This window comes from Cyrtonyx montezumae, unplaced genomic scaffold, assembly GCF_038088225.1.
Source record: "Cyrtonyx montezumae isolate F1298 unplaced genomic scaffold, pur_monq_1.0 scaffold_0, whole genome shotgun sequence".
Lineage (NCBI taxonomy): Eukaryota > Metazoa > Chordata > Aves > Galliformes > Odontophoridae > Cyrtonyx > Cyrtonyx montezumae.
The window spans coordinates 4,774,629-4,799,087 of NW_027071824.1; the positions used below are offsets into that span (position 1 = coordinate 4,774,629).

The 24,459-nt window shown below is 43.2% G+C and overlaps 1 protein-coding gene across 1 annotated transcript; it reads left to right on the forward strand.

The window, feature by feature from the left end:
- The first annotated feature begins 74 nt into the window (after positions 1–74).
- AIDA (axin interactor, dorsalization associated) lies at positions 75–22,648 on the forward strand. Its single transcript, XM_065738624.1, has 10 exons — positions 75–307; positions 2,937–3,006; positions 8,504–8,557; positions 10,431–10,485; positions 13,198–13,261; positions 13,588–13,694; positions 18,762–18,884; positions 20,300–20,422; positions 20,906–21,023; positions 21,823–22,648. Exons 1-10 carry the CDS (start codon positions 198–200, stop codon positions 21,917–21,919), a joined length of 921 nt encoding a protein of 306 aa, XP_065594696.1. The 5' UTR covers positions 75–197; the 3' UTR covers positions 21,920–22,648.
- Positions 22,649–24,459: the final 1,811 nt, after the last annotated feature.

Below are 24,459 nucleotides of genomic sequence, written 5' to 3' on the forward strand. Positions count from 1 at the left end.
ATGGCGCGGGCGGGCGCGGCCGGCGCAGCCTCCTTCGCTGGGCGGTGCCGGCGGGAGGCGGCCGCCGCGTTTGGTTGTCGCGGCGGCTGAGCTGAGCAGGGCTGGGCTGGGCCGGCGGCGGGCGTGGGGCTGGCGGGAGCGACTGCCCGGCGCGGTGCCCCGGCCCGGGGTGAGCATGGTGCCCTAGTGCTGGGGCTATGTCGGAGGCGGCCCGGAGCCTCCTGCAGCGCTGGGGCGCCAGCTTCAGGAAAGGCACCGACTTCGACTCCTGGGGGCAGCTGGTAGAGGCGATCGACGAGTACCAGATGTGAGTGCTACCCCTGGGAAGGCGCGGGCGGTTCCCCGCAGCGCTTCCCCCACCGCCGGGCGGCCCGGGGCGGGGCGGGTGGCCGCAGGGCCTAGGCCGCAGCCCCCCGGCCTCCCCACCGGTGCCGTTATGTAACGCGGGGCCGCCCCACGAGGCGGGACCCCGGCTGAGGGCAGAGGGTGCGGCCGGGAGCCGCCCTGAGGGACCGGAGCACCCCGGGTGCGGGTGATCGTGGGGTCCGCCGGGGCGGGTGGGCTTCCCTGTGCGACGCAGCCGGGAGCTGAGGGGTGAGCGCGCTGGGTTGGGAAGGGTTTTTCTTTATTGCCCTTACGTGGACATCCGCGAGGAGTGTGCTGCGAGCCCCCTTGGTGCTATCAGCGGTCACTTTCCTTCAGGGAGTTCCCCTCGGAACGGGAAGTCTTTGGGCTTCTTCAGAGCTTGCTTTGCTGAGAAATAAGGTCACTGAATGGCTGCAGCCGGTCCCGTTGGAGAGTTCTGGCAACGTTTTCATTCCCTTTCCCTTGTGTCTGATAAGGACTGAGGTGATCTTTGCACTTGTGCTTTATTCTGACTTAGTTGCAGAGTGATATATTTGTAAGAAAGCTCCTCTGGGTAGCAGCATTGTGAGCTGCCCTTGGAAGCTTTACCGTTGAGTATCTGAATAGAGGAGCAGTCAGCAGGTAAACTCTGTGGCTCCAGGAGGCAGAAGATCAGAGGATGACAGGGATTTCCTGGGGAGGAGCAGAACCTTTGCAGTGTGTGTTTCCAGTTATCTTAGATGTAGCAGCTAGGCCAACAACAGCTTCTATCCATAGGGTAGAATTCGCAGTGAAGAAGCATGGGGTGAGATACCTGCCTCTAGCTCTGGAGAAGTATTGCATCATGGTTTTGTGCTACTTGCTGCCTTTTCAGATGGGAGTTTAATCACTCTGGTGCAGCCAGCTAGATGCTGCTAGCAATTGGCCAAGTCTGTACAGATTTGTGCATGGGGGATGGTAACAAACCACAATGAGCTTGCTTGCACTTGAATCTAAGTAAGTTCAGTTCTGGACTTAGATGGCTCCTGACACAGAACACGATGACTTGCCTCCCTCATCCAGGAGGCCTACATCTGCTCAGGTCTTTGTGTTGCTCCTGGAAGTTTGGTGCCGTGATTGACCCTTACTCAATCAGGCATGTGTTTGTGTGAGAGCCATCAGCCACCAGCAGCACCTCCCACGTTACACTTGGCTTGATCTAACTTTGCATCAGGTCAGGATGCCAGGTACACTTATTTGCATTAGAGTGCTTTTTGTTGGTGGTTTTTCATTAGAGACAAAATGCAAAGAGCATTGCTGTTGATGCTTACAGAGGTGTTAATAGTAAGATGCTGTCTGTTGTGGGTGGTGTGTTGCTGCACGATGGTATGTTTTCTGAACTTGTTTTTTAAATGCCTGAATGATGTGTATACCCAGCTTTCTGCCTATCGCTTTTGCTGTACCACTGGAGAAAGGGTGACTGTTCAGGTTCGAGTGTGTCTGTGCTTTTTTACTTTTCTGTTTTCTCCCATTACAAGGGAGGATGATATAACTAAGCTGTGTAGTTATCTTGTACCATTCAGTTGGTTCTTTGCTGCTGATAGCTACAGTGGCTTCAATCCTTGTGTCTTTCTAATAGTGCTTATTTTTAGGAGCAAAGGTACAGTTGAGTTCTGCAATTTGTTCCTTTTGCAGGCTTTGACAGTCATATCTTTGTGATTGTGTCTGGTTTTACTCCCTCAGGAGTTAGTAAAACAGGCTAGTGCCCATGCACCCATGACAAGAAGCTGAATTCCTTTAAGAGTGCAAAATTATGAGGAGATTCCCAATGGGAGCGTGTTGAGATGTCCACTGTGCTGTTGTTGTCTTAGATTTTCCCCTTAGCCCCTCTCTTTAATATATATATATTCACGGTGAATGGCAACAGTTGCAGTTTCCAATTGCACAGTTTTGCTTGTTTAATTTTCTCCTTCCTCCCTAGTCGGAAACTGTAGCTCTTCCCATAGATTCCCTCCAGCTTCCTTTTGCTTTGGTGAGCTGTTTGCTTGTTGTTACTTCCCAAACCCCTTGACACTGGACTCGGTGGTGGTAATGGGTGGAGCATATGATGCTGACGGAGCAAATGGGAACTGCTGCACCCTGGGAGCCTCAGCCACAGTATTCCCCATCTCCCTCAGTGGGAGAGCGTGTGGCTGTTGCCTGGGGTACCTGCTGCTCCTCTGCCTGCACCCCTCCTCCTGATAATCAGATTCTTCATGAGAAGCATAGTGCTTGTATCACATTGGCTCCTTTTCACAGGCAGTATAATTCATGATAGTTTAATTAAAAAAAAAAAAAAAAGGGTTGAGGGGAGAAAGAAAGTGCTTACAGAAGAAGCTGTTGGCTAGAAGGACCCTCATACCTGTTTTGACGCACTATAGTTAGTTTTTCCTGCATAATACTTCATCTTCTGTTTGTTTTTATTCAGTGTGGCCTACTGTGGCTAAGAAATCTTTGTGGAAAAGAAACTGCTCAGAGCAGCAGTCTGTGGCATGTTTTCTGGAGACTGTGACGATGGCGATGGTGTTCTGTGTTATGTTCTCACTGTACCATTTTCTCCCTTTCTCCTCCAGATTAGCGAGACATCTCCAAAAAGAAGCACAGTCTCAGCACAACAACTCCGAATTTACAGAAGATCAAAAGGTAAATGATGCTGTTGGTGTAGTCAAGGAACTCATCTCAAAGATATTGTTTCTGTGTCTGGCAGACCTGAGCTTTATGATACCTGTTTCCCTCCCTTAATATGCAATAACAGAAGTGGAGCCCAGTGTGGCTGAAACTGCTACTGTCATTAGACGTGACAGATGGTCTGCTGTGTAATATTGAACATCTGATGTCTCACATGCTGGTCAGAGTCCTTCATAATCTGGGTTGTTCTTTTTCTTCTGGGTGACCTTTTGATAACTTGCTTATACAACATTAGCACAATTTATGTTGTGAAGCCTGAATACAAAATGTCTTGAGCTGCAGATGTTGACGGTGTGTGTGGAGGACCTTAGCCTAAGATGTAATGCCTGACTGGGAAGGATTCTAGCTGCACGCTCCTTACTAGTCTCAATGTTATTTGTTTATAATCTTCTGAAATATTGAGCTATCTTTATTCTTTCCTTCCTCCTCTCAGCTGAAAAGCTGATTTTTTTTGTCTGGGTATTATACTTCTACAATTCTGTGACAGAATTTAGGAGGAATATGCTAGTTGAGATCCAGCACATGCAAGGATCTTCATCAGAATACAAGGAAATCAGGGATATGAACTTTAGCGCCTTGTATAAAGCCACATTTTTTTGTAGGAATACTAAATTGGAGAACATCTGTACTTCATGAGTGGGTTGTTTGAGCAGCAGCATTGCCTGAGCAGTGACATTTCCTAGCCCAGAATCCTATTTATGCTAAAAGGGTGCTGGAGTAATGGGGTCTGTTTGTAAATGTCAGTCCTGAAAACAAGCTCTGGATACAGGAATTGGAGATTAACTTGATTATTTATCACTAAGAAATACACCTCTACATGCAGTCTGACAGTGGTCTGTAAATGTTTTCTTGACATATACCAACTAAAAGAGCAAAGAACTGGCCTTCCCTTCTCTGTTTCCCTTCTGTGAAGAAGAGGGTAAGGCTCATGATAAGTCATAAACTGAATCAGAATGTTGGAGAAGGGTTGGAACCCCCTTTCCTGAACTGCAAGATCCTTGTTAACATTGGACAGATGTTTACTTATTCATTGCTTCTGCTCTCTGTCCCTTTCTGGTATCTTTCTCCATCATTGTCAGCTATTACCATCTTTGCAGTGCGTTTCTCCTCTGGAGGCTTTTGAAAATGTGGTTACTTTAGGAAAGAGAAGTTGTTAGTGCCACTCTGGAGGCACCAACTCCTGAGAGCGTTAAGAACCTTAATGACACATGGGACTTTGCTTACAGATGTTCCCTGAATTTTGAGGGAAGTAATTCTGTCCCAGTGGTGGATGTAAGTGAGGTTAGACATGAGGAAATGCTTGGGAGGTTCAGCAAGTGGTGATGTCTGACTTCAGATGCAAGTTGCATGGCTACATTCATATATTAAGGGAACATCCTCTTAGCCCCATCCACCACAAATAATGCTAGTCACAGCAGAGAATGAGTCCTGCTGTTGCTTTGAGTGGAATTCAAGCCTCTGTACTGCTAAAATCTTTTAATCTGACAGTTGCTTGCTCCTCTGGTGTTCCCTACTTCTACAGGAGATTGGCAGGTATAATCCAGTGATCAAGGCAAATTACTGTTGTTGTTGGTATCATTCACTCAGTGTGTAGGAATAGAGTTTATCACGCTTCTGGGTTTTCAGTCAGTTTAGTTAACTAGAAGTACATCTTCTCTCGTTACCTCTCAGAAATGTACCTAGTTGAGCAGAAATAAGTTCTTATCAAGGCATCTACCCTGCTTTTTCATCTCAGATTTGGAAAGTTAACTCATTCCCTAATTTCTTGTATTTTCTAGATACTGCTTGTTATATAAGAGCCGCTTTATTTATCTGAATGTGTATTTGTTTGCTTACCTGATGTCATGGGCCAGGCTGTGCATAGAATTCCTTCAATTGGAGAAGGCAAGTTTGTGAAGCTAATTATGATTTCCAGTTGCTTGGCCTGCCCTCTTCCAGTCTTTGTCTGGGTTTACAGCTAGCTGTTTTCTAAAGAACTGTAAATTGTACCAAGAATCACTGTGGGATTGTTGCTTCTTGCTTGAGGTACCATGTGGAATAGGTGGATTTTAGCAGTGATTCTTCTGTACCAAAGAAAAGCTACTGGCTTTGCAACTGCAAAGAAGGGGCACTGCAAGTTAGAATTCTCAGCCCTTCCTGTGTGTATAAAATTAATGATTGGGTTTATTTCATGCATTGCAGGTGGTGTTACAGGCTCGATGTGGCCAATTCATAATTGATGGTGTGTCACTTACTAATATAATTGTGCAATCTCATAATCTAACAACACTTGATAGATACCACCAATTTCTTTCATAGATGTAGTGTAAGCCAGTTATCATTTGCCTTCTAATAAAGATACACATCTAGGTAAGAATTCAGACACTTAAGTATTCATACTTCTTGCCTTTTTGCTAGTGATCAGGAGCGTGTTCTGAAAGACTTCGTGCATCTTCATTTGTTAGGGAATACCAGCCTCCAGTATTTGTAGTTCCCTGCATTTTCTGTTTTCCATCTATTGCTGGATGTAATGCTGGAGCTTCAGTACTTAGATAAGATTCTGTCTTGACTTGCAAAACTGATGGTGCTGGAATCTTCATTAATGATTATGAATTTTGTTGGAAACTACAGAGAGAGACTGTAAACAGCAAATCCTTGTTTAAATCTAGTTGTTCTGTATTAGTTTTAAAGAGGCTGTGCAGCGGTTTTGTCACTTAGAAGCTGTGAATGTTGGATGTTATCATCCTTTGTCTGAGGGGCTTACCTCACCCCTTACCATCTGCATTCCGCTGCCGTTCACCTTTGTTCTCTAAAATTCTGTCCTCTTTCACAGTCAACCCCTATGTTTTGCTGAGTTGATTCAGTTGGGTTTGGCTGTAACTGTCAGTTTTCCTCCAGCTATAGCTACTCACTCAATTCTCTAAGCAGTAAATCTGACCTTTAAAGCCCTCTGCTAACGGCATTTGTTGTTTCTTGTGTACCTTTTTTACTTCAGTTTTGGAAAACCATGCTTCATGTGCAGTGGTAACTTGCTGCAGTAAGAGCAGTGTTGCACAGTCATAGCATGATTCATTAAACTAGTGGTCTCCTAACAGCCTAAGCTTCTCTTTAAAGCCAAACTCTGCCCTGGCTCTATATTCATGCAAACATCTTTGACTGCTTTACAGTTAGCACAGTCATTACTCACACAACTGCACTGAGGAAACCTTGACTACGAGATCAACTGACTTTATTCCCTTTCTAATCACTGGTTTACATAAAACTGAACCTTAACGACTTTAAACTAGCAAAATTATTAATGTCTGCATCTCATTAAAAAGACTGAAATATTTTTTTCCCACTGCAAAAATGAGTCTCTGCATGGGATAGTTGTAGCTGAAAATGATAGCAGTGTTTAGCTGCATTTTTTAACTCTCGGGTTGGGTGTGGTCCCTTAAAAAAATAGTTATGAATAATGCCTGCTGGGAGCTTGCCATATTTCAATAGATTCCATATAAAACCTTTTCTTTACTATTTTAAGAATCCCAAACTCTCTTCAATTAACTGATTTCTAGAGGTATTACTGCCCTTCACCCCCCCAGGAGCCAGAGGGTATGCATATTTTATAGCTCCTTTTGTTGTTACCAGGTCTCCAGTTCAGGCAATTTTAAGAATACAGAGTTAAGTATTTATAGGATTGGGAATGGTGGTGGTGCTGAGCTTCTTAGTGAGGTGAGACAGGAGATGAGCGGTGTTTCTTAAGACTTAATTTATGGTGTGGGCTTCATGCTCTGTGTACAAGACAGTGAGAAGAGCCATTCACAAGTTTTGATTCCCTAGTGGAGGCTGTGAGCTGGCACCCTGCAAACTCACTGGTAGCTCTTTTTCTGGTGCACTTGGAAGATGTTTGAACTGGCACGCTCTTTGCTCAGAGATTTCCTTTCCCTAGGGAATCTGTGCATTCCTTTCTTTTATCCTTTACTTCACACCTTTCTCTTCTTTGAGATTCTGCCCTTGCAAACATATCTTTCCAGATGTTCTCTTATGAAAAGGAATTCCATATGCTACACTGCCACTGTAGTGTGTTTTTTCCCTAGGGAGCAAAATCTGCTTCAGTAGCACTACTTGATCTTCTCTCGCTCAGTCTGTGTGTGTGTAAATCTGCAGAACCTGTGTAGGCAGTGTGAGTCTGAATGCATTAAAGTTAACCCAGGATTGAATGTGCTCCTTTCTGCTTCAGAAATGTATTTCCCCAGTCTGTGCTGGAGAAGCAGCTGTGAATGTCTGTTAAGTAACAGGACTTGTTTCAGGAAGGTAGAAGTTTGCTGACTGAACATGGACTGTGACACAGATCTCCACAGAAGTTATGATATTTTAATTTTACCATGTTGCATGCAGGTGTACTGTTGAGTTTGAGAATTATAATATGGAGCAACAACACACTGCTGCATGTGCTGGATGTCCAAGGGAGAGCTGAGAACTGTGCAGATAAACTAGTTTATTTTAAAATTAAAACTTTTTGGTTAATCAATGAACTTGTGATGGTCAAAAGCATATATATGTGTGTGTGTATATAACATACCACGCAGGTATATCTGCTTGACATGCCACACGAATCTGAATTCCTCTTGATGTTTTTGAGCTGGTAGTAGTAGAAGCAACTATAACTGTTGCTCCAGCTTCTTATTTTGTGAGACATAAAAGCTTCAGTAGCACTGCTCTGAAAGTACAACTGCTAGTGGAGGGTTATTTTGAAGTTCTTCCCTTCTGTGTTTTAAAATAAGAATGGAAAATTATTTAGCAGTTTTGCTTGGAGGCATTTTATGCAGCTGGCAGGTTTGAATCAAATCAGATCTCTTCCATGCTTCTTTTAGAATTTAAACATGCTGGTAAATTGCAGAAATTACAATAGTAAAAAAAAAAAAGGAATTTAATCTGCCTTTATACCTTATTTCCCTCCAAAACCCTCAGAAGTGGATGGGCCACAATTTTTCTGTGCTGATATTCTTGGCATCTGGTGTCTGAGGAGGGCTGACTTGGTCTGCTGAGGCTGTAAGCTAAAGCAACTGTGAGCATAGCTCCTTACAGGGGCAAACTATAGCAAACAGCTCAAGTTCTCAGAAGGTACAAACATTGGTTTGTTTGGGTTTCCTTTTTTTGGCTCTCTCCTATCACTTCAGAATAGTTGAGTTTATAAACACTCTATGATGTGGTAGGCATTAATGACAGTTTCTGCTAAGTGAATGACCCCTATTTGTGCTGATGAGCTGTGGAAGAGAAGTTAAATGGCAGATGTTTCATTCTCATCTATTGCACTTTCAGAAAATCTTGCTTGTGTATTGAAGAGCTTTTGATGCTAGATGATCTGATACTGAGTAATAGATCTGAAGTCTTTATAACTGTTACTCCTGTTTTTTGTTGTTTTTTTTTAATATAAATAAGAACATGGATTAATGCAATTTCAGTACTTACTAATTTACACTTTTATTTTCAGAAAACCATTGCTAAAATTGCAACATGCTTGGAACTGAGAAGTGCAGCTTTACAGGTACAGTTCTCTTTCCCATGTGTTTTCATACTTGGTGGCAGGCAACTCTAGTGCTGTCTTCAGACATAGCCAAAACTTCTGGAAGCAGAATGAAAAGCTCCTTGAACATTTGGACTTTCCAGCTTGTCAGTGTGATGGCCCACATGGCTCTTGAGGAACCTTTAACTGCTTGTGTGAGAATGCATTATGATTTTTACAGGAATTTAACTTCAGGTTTTGTATCTTTGGTTCCCAGTTTTCCCATTTTCAACCTGCAGTGCTTGTCTGCCTAACGTGTGTGAGGGCAGAGAGATCCTTGGAGTGATCCTTGGGCTAAGCTGCCTGCTTTGTAGATCATAATGGAGTGCAAGGAAGATTGTGTCCAGAGTAAAAAGGGTGCTGGTTGGGAGGGGTGAACTGGTAAGCTTGGTAATTTTGAGTTATGTGATTAACTAAATTAAGAGTTAATTATTAATTATTATTAGAGTTATTAATTATGACAGGGAATTCTCATATCAAGTTACTAAAAGCAGGGCTTCTCAGTGCTTCGTGTTGGTGTAAATAGTGCTGCCTTCAGCTCCCTGACAGCTTTCAGGATGGTGAAAATTCAGTCAGTATTACATTTTGGAGCTGGACTAGTGAGGTGCGAGCAGACTAGTGTAGATGCTGTGCAGCAGTCGGAATTATTTGATCAGCTCTCCTGTCTTTCTGTTTTGATCCTACCTGCACTGTTTGAACAGCATTATGTTTGTTATGAGTCATAGTGATGTTGTGATAAGGGCTGGCTTGTTCCTTTATAGGATGGTTTCTTAGGTAAAATCACCTCTCAAGACAGAAGATACAGAAATGTGACAAGCTGCTGATCTGAAGGGAAGGTGTCTTGCAAGAATGGCCCTCCTTGCTGTAGGTTCCATGGTTTTAGAACTTAGGAAGAGTGTACTAGAACTTCTCACCTAGCACACTTCAGGGAACACTTCACATGCTGTAGTTGTTTTTTTGGTTGATTTCTTGGTGGAGAATAGAGCAGTTAATGGGCATGGTCATCTTCTTCTCCAGACAGTACAGTTGTAGCAGCTTTGCTATCCTTCTGCAGTCTTCTTAGGTCCCTACTGACACTTGAAAGAAAACCAAGAAAATGATGAGGCTTTAAGGAAATGGGTAATCTTAACAGATACCACTGACACAGTGAGAAGCACCTGTTCCTCTGCCTAAAAGGAGATGTCCATTGTCAGACCCCTTATTTGCACTTTTCTTGCACTAACTGCCACTTATCTCAGAAGATGCTGCTTCAGCTTGCCAGACTGGACTAACTCAGAATAAACAATAAGAAAAAGTTTTCTGTTGAGTTAGTAAGTGAATGGGCTTACTAAGAAGCAGGTGTGCTACAAGGCAGATGAAGAACCTGTATCAGCAGAGTTGGAGAAAGAGATGAGAATCCCCATGGTGAGCTCTTAGGTCAGCTGAGTTTTCTTGTCGAGCTCATTCTGTAATTTCTGCCAGCGTTACAATGCTCTAAGTTTGTCTGAATTGCTTTGCGGTTTTAGAGGTGATCTTGCTTCAGTACAGTTTGACTGGGGAGGAATTAAAACAAGTATCTCTGTCCTAATGTTCCTGTTTGTGATGTGAATGAAAGATCAACTTGCTGTTTGAGATCACTTTATCTTGCGTTGGAACGTGGGATACGTTTTCTTTCAATAAATGATAAGAAATATACTTTCTGCCTCATCTATGAACCTGGCCTCTTGTCAGGGATATTTGTAGAGTTGTTTGTTTTAAGACATAGTTTGAAGTAAACAGTATGCTTGAACAAAGGGAATACCTTGCCTGCTTACTTTGTGTTAGCTTTTCCTGAAGGGAAGGTGTATACAAGATTAATTTTTTCTTTAATTCCTAGTCCACTCAATCACAGGATGAATTTAAGCTTGAGGATCTGAAGAAGTTGGAACCAAGTAAGTAGTATGTTTGTATTTAAGTGACATTCATAATTGCAATGAGAAATATGACAGCAGCATGAATACTGACTGATCACTGTGTGGTTTGACAGTATTATTATTTTTAAATGGTTCTTCCAACTATCTGCTACCACGTGAACGAAAGTTGATATGTATTAAGGAATGTGATGTGGGTAATTTCAAAGTGTAGAAGCCCTGCAGTGTTTCAGATGTTTTGGGCAATGTTTTTGGTACTGCTGATTTTGCACAAAACTGAGGTTCTTAATGGCTGTACCAAAATAGAGAGTCCAAATGCTTTTGAACTGTTCCCTGAGTATAGGAAGCAGAGATATGTTACAGGATTGCTAGGTCTATGAAGACCATACTCTCAGGAAAGGCCTCAACTCTGTGTTAAAACTGTTAGATCTTTCTCACTCTGCGTGCTGCATGTCTGGCCTCTGCATCCTCTGATTTGGAATTGTTTCATACTGATACTCCTTCTGTCTGCTTACCAAGTTTCTAAAGTGTTGTAGTAGTTTAGTGATTGCAGATCTTAGACTCTGCTTGCTAAGGGCTGGTGAGTGACTAGTTGATGGAAGTTGAATTGATTTCACTGTCCCGCAAGTGAAAGGAAGTGAATACTGAAGGTTAAAGCTTCCCTTTAGGTGTCTACTTTACTGAAAAGCCAAAATTTCAATTGCACTTTTGTTGCTTATTTTACCCTTCCTCTGAGAATTGATTTCTAGCTGTCAAAACACTGTTCAACAGCATGAAGCCCATTCAACCCATGCTTCATACAAATGACTATTAAAGCTGAGGATGTGTGTGTGGCCGTCAGTCTTCAAAGACACTGAGTTATTTTCCTTGCATTTTCCTCTCCCAACAACAATTGAATGTTGATGTTCTCGATGTTGCTGTCTGATTCGGATTGTTCTGCTTTTTTTTCTGTCAGAATTGTCTTTGTTGTGGTGTTTGAGTGTATCTTGAATATGGTAAATCTTAATCAGGCCAACAGAAGCCATTTCATAAAATAAACCATGAAGTGATTAAATTTGTCTGTTGTCAATTTTCTCTTACATTCCAGCAGAAAAGGCTAAAAAAACAGGCAGTGCAAAGAAGCAGTTCCCTTGTTTGGTCAAGTGGTGTTTTTAGGGTGGAATGAAAACAGCTAGTAGCAAAGTCTAGGTTGTTTTAATTCATTTTGCACCTGAAGTTGTCGAAATGGATGAGAAATTTTGTTTGGTTATTGTTGTCACCAACCAGAGCCCTTAGATTTAGTCTTTTTTTTTCTTTTTCCTGTGCTGTCAGTTTTTCACTCTTCTTACTAATCATGCTTTTATTTCACATTGAGAAAGCTGACTGATTTTGTTTGTAGGATTTGTGACAGAATCTCTTGACCCTCCACTAACATTATCCTGGCACCATACGTACAGATGGTGATTTTGAGACTGTGCTGTGTGAAATCATTGCTCACATGTTGGAACGTGCAAATCCTTTTCTTGTGAGAGCTTATACCAGCGTTACAGTACTGGGCTGTGTGATTGTGCTGGCGTTTGTGCATAGACGAGATGAAGTGGATCAGGAGATGTTCTAGCTGAAAAACCAGTGGGTTTTGGGGGGTCAGTTTGGTGACCTCCTCAGGTGTGAGAGTGGTCATTAAATCTGATATTGTAACTCTGAGTATTTTTTTTTTTACTGTTGGTGATTAGGCAGAGTTGAATGTGTTTAAAAAAGATTTGGTTTAAAAACTGCGCTGCTGTAAAAGCAAGAAGTTTTGGGTGATAGCTCCAGAAGCATTTCTGATAGTAGCACTCTGCATATCATATATCATTTTTGTTACTAACACTCCCAAGATTTTGGAGAGGAATGAGCTGCCATAAGCAGGGCTGATACCAACGTGTACATGTGTAGATAGATGCAGCTCTGTGGCAGAAGTGTGTATCCTTGACTCTGTTCAGGCTGTGTCCTGGATTCAGATGCTGGGAAGCTGCTCACCTCCTCACGGTGCTGGTATTGGTGGAGTGCTTTGTGCCCTCTAGTGATAACTGAGATTATTTGCAAGAAGGCTTTTTCAAGGGATGTTCATTCATGTTGGAGGAGAAACTGATTACTGAGAAGAGGGAGGAATCTTGTTCATACCAAACTTTAGAAGAAGGGAAGGGAGCAACTGCAGTATTTTTGCTTCTGTTTAATGTGTGCACAATCAGTATGAGATTCTACTTTACTGACGTTTTCCTGTGTGAGGCAGTTTCACCTTCTATCTCAGTATGACACATCTCTCCAAGAGTAGGAGAATTCTTTTCCTGAACCTCAGCTGTGCTGGAAAGCTGCCCGGTCTAGGTTCCTCATTCCCTGTCCTTGAAAGTTTTCTTTTCTTTGTAGGCCTTTTGGCTATGAAGTTTTATATGCTTGTTCTTATGCTTCTGGAAATACCTGCATTTACTAGTTTAGGTACCATTACCCTGGGGCACTGTCACTTCCCCTCAGGATGCTTTTAATTGTTGCTGTTTATCACCCCCACCTATATAAGTACGTGGTGATGAAGTACTGCAGTTGCAGTTAGCAGGTCTGAAAGTTGTGGTGATACACCTTTTGTTAGGACTGTATTCATGTTGAAAGTATGAGTGTGGCAGGAGGTTTTTATTATTTTTATTACAGTCTGCGAAGTGGTAGGTGCTTCTTTGTGGATATAGGTTCTTACTGTCTTTTTTTTTCTTTCCTCCTCTGCAGTCTTAAAGAATATCCTCACTTACAATAAGGAGTTCCCATTTGATGTTCAGCCTGTCCCACTCAGGTAAGAGTGAGAACTGCATCACTGTATGGTGTGCATCTGAGATGTGAAAGCCACCTACTTGCTGCCTTGCTTTGTGTAAATGGGTTGAAAAAAGCAGCTTTGAAATCTAGCTTTCTAGTTACCTCTAAAATTAAAGCCTTTGCTTCTGGTGAAGTCAGTCATTGGTCCCACATCTCTGTAGATCTCTTGGTTTTGGGCTCTGTGCTATGTGTAGTAGGAAGCTTTTTACATTTGTTGCTCCTGTTTTATACTTAGATGCTGCTGCACAAGTTGAAAGTCAGGGGATGAATGATCTTTGGTCACAGTCATCTTTTTCATACTTACAGGAAGATATTAGCACCAGGAGAAGAGGAACACTTGGAGTTTGAGGAGGATGATGAGGAAGGAGGAGCTGGAGCAGGGTCTCCAGACTCTTTCCCTGCTAGAGTTCCAGGTAGGAAAGCCAATCTTCCATCACCTCTTTGTATAGCACGTGTAAATTCTGTCTCTGAGAAGCAACAAGATATATCAGAACCTCTAGTGTTGTACTGGAAAACCATGAAGGCTTTCAGAGGACTTTTTTCTGAGCAAACTGTATCTTGCTGCAAAGCAGTTGTACCCATAATCTGCAAGGTGGTGCTGTCTACCTCCAGTAATTTCTTTGTTCCTTCTTCAGACTCAGTATTCTCATTCCATGTGTTTTCTTAATGTTATTATGTGGAGTATTCCAAACACATCTGGGTGTAACCTGTGGCAATGTTTGCTCCTTCAAGGAGTGTCACATCTTGCTAGACATGCGAGGAGCTATTGCTGGTTAGTTCTGTGTTGCATCATCTAATAAGAGAATAGCTTGGACTAAAGCCAAGCTCAAGGAGGAGAAGAGGAGTAGCTTTGGCTGTACTAGCTGAAGTCCTTGTCTGCATAAAGGCATTTTAGAAATGGATGTACCTGCAAATTTCAGAGGTCTTCCATCACCTCAGCTTTCGAGAGTTTAGCATTATAGGAATAAAATGTTCCAATGGGGAGGTTTTTCTCTTTTTTTTCTCTTTTTTTCTTTTTTTTTTTTTTAATTTCTTCCTGGTGTAGTTTCTTTGCAGAAGGACTAAGTTTGGGAGCAGACTGGCAAACTTCCTATTTCAAGAAGGAGATAACAAATAGGGAAAGTAAGACTGGAATGAAAGCTGAAAGAGCTGAGAAGTTTCATCACTTAGGTGACAATAGTTGCATGAATAATAACTTGCTATTATTTAAGGACAGAAACACATTTTCTTCCTAGGTTTTAGACCATATGTACTACTGAATGTGGTCCCTGCAACCTGTATTGGTGTAGATGTGCACAGTCTATAGCTGCTAGGCACACAAACAGGCTGTAATACATAGGATGTTGTATTACTGATGTACTGCTATCTTGGATCTTTGCTCTCCACTGTGATAAATATGTTTATTAAGATGCATTCTGTGTCTTTGAAGTACAACATCTTTCTGAGGCTTCATTTAAACTTTCTCTGGGTACGTGGGTATGTGTGTATGGTACATATTGAACTCAGATTTCTTTTGGATTGTGTAAATGTACACAGTTCTACATTTTTGAGTGGTTCAAGTATTAAGTTGTGGTCTTTGACATCTCTCGGTAACTGGATAGATGTCAAGCTTAAGGAAGAGAGTGATGCATACGTCTGGATTTATTTTGTTTATACCTTTCAGCACACTGGTTATTCAAGATTTAAGCTGGGGGAAGAAGTGAGATACACTGGAGGAAGTAACTTTAGGTGTGCCAATAAGGCTGTGACTGTTGTTGTAGTTCTCTGTGCAAGCCATTGGAGCTGTCTGCATACAGTGGACAGAGAGGCTGGTTATGTGCATAAAAAATAATGTAAGCTGACTCTAAGAAGGTCGTGTTTACAGCTATGTTATTCAAAGAATAATTCAGAAAGACTCAGAAAAGTGTGTGTGTATACTTTCTTACAGAATTACTCACAGGTAAAATGGTGCTTTTAGAGAAGTTGCTCACCCCTCCTCTTACTGACATTTTCCGTTGTCATCTGCTCCTTGATCTATCAGACTATTTGGAAACTTCTGCATTGAGTTAAAGCTCCCTGCATGTTAATCTGAACCCCTAAAGTGGTTCTGTATGACTGGAGCACAGGTCTTGTTTTCCTGTGGAATTTGTGTGGTGTTTCTTACCTGTTGGGATGTTAACTGGTTGCTCTCTCTGTGGTCACTGAGGCTTAAGAAAACAGTCGGCAGCCTTTTGAGGTGAGCATCGTAAGTGGACTTTCCGCGTTCAATTAAGAATACTTTTGTGTCCAGTTCTGGGCTCCTCAGCTCAAGAAAGGTGGGGAACTTTGTTACAGAGAGTCCAGCAGAGGGCAACGGAGATGAAAGCCTGGAGCATCTCCTGAATGAAGAAAGGCTGAGAGCTGGGCTTGTTCCGCTGGAGGAGGGGAGACTGAGGGGAGATTGCAGCAATGCTTATAAATATCTGATGGGTGGGAGTCAAATGGATGGGGCTGGGCTCTTTCTGGTGGTGGTGCCCAGTGACAGATGAAGGGGTAATGGGCATAAGCTGGAACACTGGAAGTTCCATACAAACGTGAGGAAAAGCTTCTCTAGTTTGAGTGACAGAGCTGAAACAGGCTTCTCAGGGTGGTCGTGGAGTCTCCTTCAGAGATACTTGCAACCTGCCTGGATGCTTTCCTGTGCAACCTGCTGCAGGCAACCTGCTTTAGCAGTGGGGTTGGCTCAGATGATCTCCAGAGGTCCCTTCCAACCACAGTGATTCTTTGATTCTGTAACTGGGTTGCACTCTGCTTCAGTATGCCTTTAATTCACAGTGCAAAACTGTATTGTCTAACTGTCTTGTCTTCTACATGCATGGCTTCATCGTTATCACATTGCACCATTCATCTAACCCAGGAGCCAATGAAGGTATGGTAACATTTTAGTACATTTCTCTGATCATGGTCATGTAACTGTGATGTCCATCATTCAGCTCTTAATTTCAAAGCTCAAAGGACAGTCTTGGGGTAACAGTCACAATACTAGGTGTCAATCTTCATTTCCCTTCAGTGTCAGAAAAAGAGTCCTCTTTGACATACGTTGTGTGGCTCTCTAGCAGTTTTAATGTGCTAATAAAGATGTGCTGACTTGCATCCTAGCCAAAGATAGGAGTAGCTAGATTTTCTTTTGTGGAATACACATTTGAAGGGAAATCTTATGCTAAAAGTGCTCATTTAGTTGTACTTCTAGGCTGTTTGAAGATGATCTGACTAATGACTTGCTGCCTCTTAACAGCAGAGGTTTCCTATCAGAGGCTTCTCCTGGTTATACTACCTATACTAGAGTGTTGTGCTGGCAGCAGATCCTTCTGTGATCTATTTCTGTTTCTGAATCCAACAGGAGACATGTCACCTTCTTTCTGAATTGAGAACTGGAGGTGGACAGACTGGGCACCCCCATCCTGGTGGCAGTTGAGCCTTTGTATTGCTCCCTTCTGTATATCTGCCATGCAGCTGTGCAAGAACATTAAGAATGTGTTTGTAGATGCTCTCCTCCATCTCTCAGAACAACTCCCTTCAGTTGTGTTGGAAACAGCTGATGCTTTTCTCGTGAAAAGCCTCAGTATGAGCCTGATAAGGGTTCATGGGCCCAAGCTATAGCACTGCAATGGCCAACCCTAATAATGTTGTACCTTAAGCTACTGCCAGGTAATGGCCCCAGTGTGAAGTGACTGCAGTGAGAGACCTGCCTGGATGGTGGTGGCTTGTGTGGGACAGGTTGGTCAGCTGCTTTAGCTTGTCCCTGGTGTGGCTAGTCCTTCAGCTGAGGCAGTAGTGAGACCCTGTTCCTTAGGGACCACCTGTCTGCTGTCTGCTTACCTGCTGGAAGTGAGCTCAACTTTCCTGTTAGTTGTAACTCCACAATTTCACACATTCTGGAAAGCATTTATCAAGAACAGAAAAACTTTTTTAAAGCTGGAATATACTGAGAACAGGAGTCTGATAGATCTCATAGGTGGTTTTGGTGTGTGGGCATCTTATCGTTCAGAGAGGGATAGGGAAAATGATGTTACAGTTGTTGGCTCTTGGCGAGGCATTCTGCTTTTGGAAGACAACTGGAAGATGGTGGACTTGAGTTTTGTGCCCAGAGAGGGAAGGTTTTTATCTACATTCTTTTAGATTGGAATAAAAACTGGCTTCAGACATCTCTTCATGAGGTGGCAGCAGGATGAACTAGAGTGTGCATGCTTCTTGATAGAAATGGATGCTCTTTAATAAATTCAGTGTAAACGTTCTTTCTGTTATGACCAGAAGCCCATCCTGTTACTTCAGAAGTTTGAGTCAGGTACTGCCATGATACCTTGCTTGTCAAGTGTGCCATGTGTCTGGACATGGCTCTTCCAAGACAGGAAGGTACAGATATGTGCTATCACACAGATGTGAATTCAGGCCTTGCTGATCCTCCCCCTGAAGGAGGGGCTGGGTGTGGGAATGCCTGTGAAGTCTCACTGTGGTTCTGCAGCAGAACGTGCTGCCCACTCTTCTAAAGCTAGGCCCTCCAGTATGACAGAAACGCCTCAGTTCTCCCACTCTTCAAGCAGGTGAAGGGAAAAAAGGGATCGAGAGAAACGCAGATGGAACTCACCAAAGGAAACTATTTAGATCTCAAGTCTTGGAATAACATTAAAAAATAGAAAACCAAAACTTTAAACTTGCTCATGAGTCTCAGCACTTTGTCTTCATGCTTCTTCGTCCAATACTGGAGCCTGACAGTTTTCTGTAAAATCAGCACAAGAAACCTACCCTGCTGCTGGTTACACAGTCTCACAGATTTTACCAAGTTTGGACACTTGGGGTTTCTTGTCCAATAAGTTGTCTTCCTCAGCTCTGCAGGGATTTACCTACACTGTGGTCTGTTACCTGCTCCTGGTGCAGAGCTAGAAACTCCTTCCTTAACACTTTCATTGAAGTACAGACCTATGGAGCTCAGAAAATTAAGAATCTCTCTTCTGGTTCCCTTGCATCCAGTGGGATTTACAACAATGCAGTTTTCCTCCTTATTTTCCCAACATAAGTGTTCAGTGTGAAGCCAAGTCATGTTCAGTGGGGTGGGTGCTCCTGATTAAGTGTCTGAACTTCCTGCAGCTGCAGATTGAATCCAGCTTCCCAAGTTTAATCCTTAAAAACTATATAAATGGAATTCTATGCATGAGTTACTCTGCATGAGAGCAAGAATGAGCACTTTAAACAAAGCTCTTTTCTGTTCTTATGACATCAGGGGCTCTTTAATGAATTCATTTGACTTGAAGCAATCCTGGATTTTTTTGGTGTGGACTTTGAAACCTCTCAAATTATGTGTGGCTGTGCATGCATTCCTGTAGTGCTGTGTGCTGCTGGGATAAGGGGCTGTGGGTTTGGAGCTCCCATTGGAGAACGTCCTCCTCCGCGTGAGGCATTGGGATGAGCGTGGCCTCTGCTGTAAGATGACTCAAAGGTTTAACAACGTGCTTTACTCTTTTCAGGTACCTTATTACCCAGATTGCCATCTGAACCCGGGATGACATTACTCACCATCAACATAGAGAAAATAGGTCTGAAAGATGCTGGGCAGTGCATTGATCCTTACATCACAGTCAGTGTAAAGGGTAATGAATTCTGTTCCTGGCTCCTCGTTTCCAGTTTGGAGAAAGCATGCATTTCCTAAAATTGTATGGATTTTCAGTTTTATTTTCTGTCTGTGGAGAATAGCATTTATTCTTGTGTGTATTTTTTGTGATGGACTTAAGACTTATTCAGGGGTGGGGAAAAAATCTGTGTTTAGGAGGTGCTGGGAGGCAAGTTACTGCATGAGAAAGACCCCTCTGCACTGAGCTGCGAGCTGAGTAACAGTGACTTGGCAGGCTGTTCTTACCTATTTCAGCTTTGGAGCTGACTTTTAAGTGCAAGTGCTTGGATTCCTCGTGCTCCCCAATACTTAGTGGTCTCTGGGCTTCCTGGAGACAGCACACCACAGCTCAACGGCTCCATTCTTGCCCTGTCATTCAACCAGTTATTTCTGTAAAACAAAGACCAAGGTTTAAGCTTTAGAGGAATGAATATGAAGTTGGGAAGAGAAGATTGAAAGTGAAACGAAACAAAATAGGATATACATTTTAACTTGGGCATTCAGGTATTTCAGCTGAAGTCTGGTGGGCTGACTGACCCCTCCTGGAGAGTTTGTGTGGGTCTGAAAGAGTCAGTGCCACTGTCAGCTGCAGATATGCAGTTTTAGATGACAACATGGTTGATGGCTTATGCTTGAGAGTGAGATTTTGTATTCAGGCTTTCATTAGTGGGAGCATCTGCTTCTTCTCCCTTCCCATCCGATAACAGGCAGCCACTGTAGTCGGATTGGTTTCCTTAACCCACCCAGTTTGACTTCTGCTTGACTTTACAGTCACTGGAAGCAAATTATTTTTTCTTCATCAGATAAAAGCTGGTGGTTGAGCCAAAGGCCTCTGCTCAGTTGTGGTAGTGACCTTGTGTTCATCCTTTAGATGTGCTGTTAGGTTCCAGAGGTAGAGCTGAAATACTTGTTAGCTATGATGAGGCTGCTTCATCTCGTGGGTGAGTTGTTGGTAGGCACAAGGAGTGCAGTACTGAGCAGCAGTGGAATCCCAGGATGTTCTGAAAGCTGTCAAAACATACAGGGAGAAAGCTTTATCTAACCCTGCTTCATGTGATGATTTTTACAGTGGTGAAGCTGAAATGTGACTGCAAAGGAAGGCAGGAGTCTTAAAAACATACAGTACTTGTATTTGTGGTATTGGGCTGTGTTTCTCTAGTCATCTTGGATCTTCCTTTGCCTCCAGAGTGTCAGAAAGCTGAGGGATGGGTGCCTTCAGTGGTGGAGCTAGCTGGATGGATGTGGTTTCATCAGACTTCATTCTTTCCTGCTGAGTTTCTCTTGGCCAGCAGGAAAACACCAGTGCTAATAGGGCTCTCACATCAAGAGAATCCAGCAGGGATAACTGCATCTGTGCGGTGCCTCTCCCATTCTCGTGCTGTTTCTTTCTTACAGATTTGAATGGAATAGATCTGACTCCTGTGCAAGATACTCCTGTGGCTTTGAGGAAAGAGGACACGTATGTCCATTTTAACGTGGACATTGAGATTCAGAAACATGTTGAAAAACTAACAAAAGGTATGTAGTAGCAGATAACAGAAACAGGGTTGGAGGGTTTGGGAAATGCAGACAGTGGATTGCTCCTGATCTAATAAACAGGCTGAGCTTGAGCTGCTGCTGCAGGGCTGAAGTTCTAGGTGAAGATCCAAAACCTTTGCATTGTGTCTTTTTCAAATCTGTCATTGTGATGATTTGAAGGCAGGGGAGGAGTGAATGAAACCAAATAAAATGCAGCAGTCTGTTCTGCTCCATGGGTATTGTGTTCCTTCACAACCTTCCCAGGGGTTGGACAGTTCCCTCGGTGTGAATCACTGAGTGAAGGGTATGAGCTCCTGTGAGTGTGGGGAGCATTGTTAAGAATGTGGTGTCACTTTGAAGTAAACTACCAAAGCATTGGAGATGACTGTCCTTTGTGTGTAGAGCATCTTCCTGGCAGAACAGTTTTCTGGTGAGTGTTGGCCCTGATTGCTAACATTTTTCTTATACCGTTTTCCACTCTAGGTGCAGCTATTTTCTTTGAATTCAAACACTACAAGCCTAAGAAAAGGTTTACTAGCACCAAGTGCTTTGCTTTCATGGAGATGGATGAAATTAAACCTGGGGCAATTGTTATAGAACTGTAAGTTACTGACAGTTACAGGTGACAATAACAGAGGAAGTGAACTATGCTTCAGTTACAGCGTTGTATCTTGCAAGGCTTAATGAACTCATTGCCAGGACTTACGTAGGGATATTCTATTTTTAATAAAGAGAGGAAGATAATGTGCCTTTAGACACATGAAATGGCTGGAGACCCTTCCAAAAACAAAGCTATTTCCAGTGGAAATGCTGGGGTTTGTAACTGAATTCTGTGTGAAGTTATCAAGATCTACAGGGAAGACTTTTCTTCCGCCTTCGGTTTGAATGTCAGATCAGCACAGCTGTATTTAACCCAAGAATGTGAGCTCCCACGATCTCCTGGTACAGAACTCCTGAGAAGAAAAGCTGACTGATTTGAAATGTATTTTTATGGGCATTTCAAGCTTTGTTAGGTGGTTGGTAGAGCTTTCTGTTTGTTCTCTGTGTCTACTTTGAATAGATCAGCTTGTTACCCTGCAATGCTTTTGATGCGTGTTGTAACGCTGTTGTGTGGGTGGAGGTCTATTGAGTGAGGGATTTTGAGGTTTTCTTTCAGGAAGAAAGTGAACCTTGCAGTTCTCCACTCTTCTGTAGGAAGAGTGCTGAAGTGAATCTGTGCTAGCTGGAGCACTTTTTTGAGTTTCTTCCTGTAAATCCGTTCATTATTGTTCCCATCAATCTTATCTGTTGTATTTAAAAGATTATGGTAATAGGACCTGGACAGGACAGGCTTTCTAGCATGCTTTCATCTTCCTCACAGCCATTAGCCCTGGCATTAACTCACTTTCTTGTGGTTACAGGTACAAAAAACCCACTGACTTTAAAAGGAAGAAATTGCAACTGTTGACCAAGAAACCACTTTACCTTCACCTCCATCAAACGTTGCACAAGGAATGACCCTACTTGTGAGACTTCTGTGAACTGAACCACGAGTCATGGTAGCTGTGTGTAGTAGCCTTAGGCTTCGAAGGGCAGGAAGATGACTGCATTCATGCCAGTAGGTCAAGCGGGACCATCACATACTGCTGCACAGCACTACTTCAGGGTCAGAGGCAAGCCTACCATCCAAGTGCTAAATTGTTCAGTACCTTCCAGATGCAGGTTGTTTTTCGGAGAGCCCTGAAATATTGTGACTGCTTTTCCTAATTTTGCTGTTTGTTACTTTTATCTTAACCAGTATTCCCCTTTTGCCTCAAACTCCGCCCGAGGTCAGAGGCCGCCCTTTCTCCAGACCCGTAGCAATAAAGATGTGGCAGGCCTACTAACCTGTTTACACTCACTGTGCTATTGTAGTTCCTCTCATCTGCAGTTCGGAGTCCTCTGTTGCGGGCTGGGAGGCAGAAGAGCAGGAGGAAGAGAAGGTGGGGTGGGAAGGAGCATGAGCTGCTGCGAGTGATGGTGAAGTGAGTGGGAGGAGGATGGGGGTCAAGTGAGGTGGCCATGGAAGTGCTCCTCGGCTGGCTGCTGTGCTTCGCTTGGGCCGGGAGGAGGACGGCTGCAGATGAGAAAACTGAACTATGATTTTGACAGCTGAGTCTTGGTTCTTAGCATTGCCTGATCCGCTCTTAGCAAGTTTTGGATGCAGTATGTATCACGGTCCTTTAAATCACAGTTACACCCTAGAGCTAATTTGCAAAGGTGGGTGGGGAAGGAGAAGGGCTTTCTTGGAGGCTTCATCCCCACGGCAGTGGGTGCTCCTCCTTTCCAGCAGTAGCAGGATGGGCCCCGCAGTGTTCAGTAGTCAATCTTGCAGAGCTTTTGTTGAAGTAGACCTGGCTAGTGGGGTGGAGCCCCTTCTACAAGAAACTGCTGTTCTTACGGAAACTGATAGCGTGTGGTTTTCTGCAAGTCTGGAAACTTACTCCAAAAATTACCTTTTTTGTAAGTAGATAGGATTATCATTTATTTTGTCTTTTTGATGCGGTGTGTGATAAGCTGCAGGACACTGGCTTATCATGACACACTTGCATTCACCTTTTGACCCGTTGAAGGGACAGAAGTAGACCCCAGTCAAATCTTTCATATATTTAATACGATCCTTTAATGTTTGATATACTTGTTACGTATCTAACTAGTGCCTAACTACTTTGCTATGCTAACAAAGGCCCAGCTCCCCAGCTAGTGCGGGGCACCATGCTTATTTTGCAGTCTGGATGCTGCTGTCTCAGTGTTTCTTTTCTCCGTGGTGCAGCCCCAAGATGCTTTACAGGGACAGGATGTTACTCTTCATTGTTTGTCTGTAGGCAGCTCTTCAATGTATTATGAGGACAAGGAGCTGTTTTTGAATGTGCTGATTTTTTTCTCTCTGTTCTGGCTTAAGTAGGGGTAAATTTTCCTAATCTTTTCTCACTGAATAACTGGTTAGGTGTTAGTACAAAGGCCAGCAATGCTTCTTCAGATTCTCGTGGTATTTGGAGGTGGTGGTTCCTTTTCTTAAAGGAAGAAAAAGTGCAATTGGATGTTCCTGTTTTCGGGTCTTCGCAATACCCCAACGGTGTTCTGCTGCAGTAACATCTGAGTACTGAGCCCTGGAAGAGATCTCCCTATGAGCTGCAGAATACCTCGAAATGAAGCATTCTAAATGCCACACCAAAGGAGGATGCCCAAGTTCTGTTCGTTTATTTTTCCTTTTTTAAATCCTTCCAATCCTGCTAAAAGATAGAGCAGAGGCATTAGTTTAACTTCTAAGGCTGCAAATAAATCTGAGTTATGGCAGTAGCTGGGCTCATTGCCCGCAGTCCTTGGCTGGCTCACATCTCTCTGACCTAGGAAGCTAGAGTGTCCCTGCCATCCTCTCGCTGCTTCCAGCATCGCTCAGTGCCCGGTGAAAGCACTGAAGTGAGCTGTGCTCCTGCCTGTGGCTCACAACACATTCACCCTCCTGGCACTCGCAGAAGATGATCCCTTCTGGCTTTAAGTTGTCCTAACACTCTCTGGGTGAGGGTGGGAGAGACGTTAACCACTGCACGGCTTGGTGTTGGGAAGATCCTGACTGTTATATTCATCACGTAGATGTCATTACCCGCTCTTCAAATCCAGTGTTCTCATTTTAAACTTCCTGGCCTGTTGTTTCAGCTGGGTACCTCCACTCCTCTCCAGCTTGTAGGTGTCTGTATTAACTCCAGTTATACAAAATGTCAGCGTTGAAGTGTTCTTGTTAAATACACAAGTAGAGCTTTGTATTTAACTAATTGTGAATTAATGGCTGTGGAGTGTGAAATACCATTTTTGAAGGGGTTTTTTTCTCCTGTGAACTGTCTTTCACAGGAAGGACTACTGCCCCTCACACCACGAGCTCCTCCTCCTATTTATGCTTTAGTGATGTTTTGCCTGTCTCATCTTTCATCCTAAATCTGAAGCTTAATACTTGTACTGTAAGACTGTAACACCTACATGGCAACTTTAATGGCTGCTTGTACTCCGGCAGTAAAGCTGTG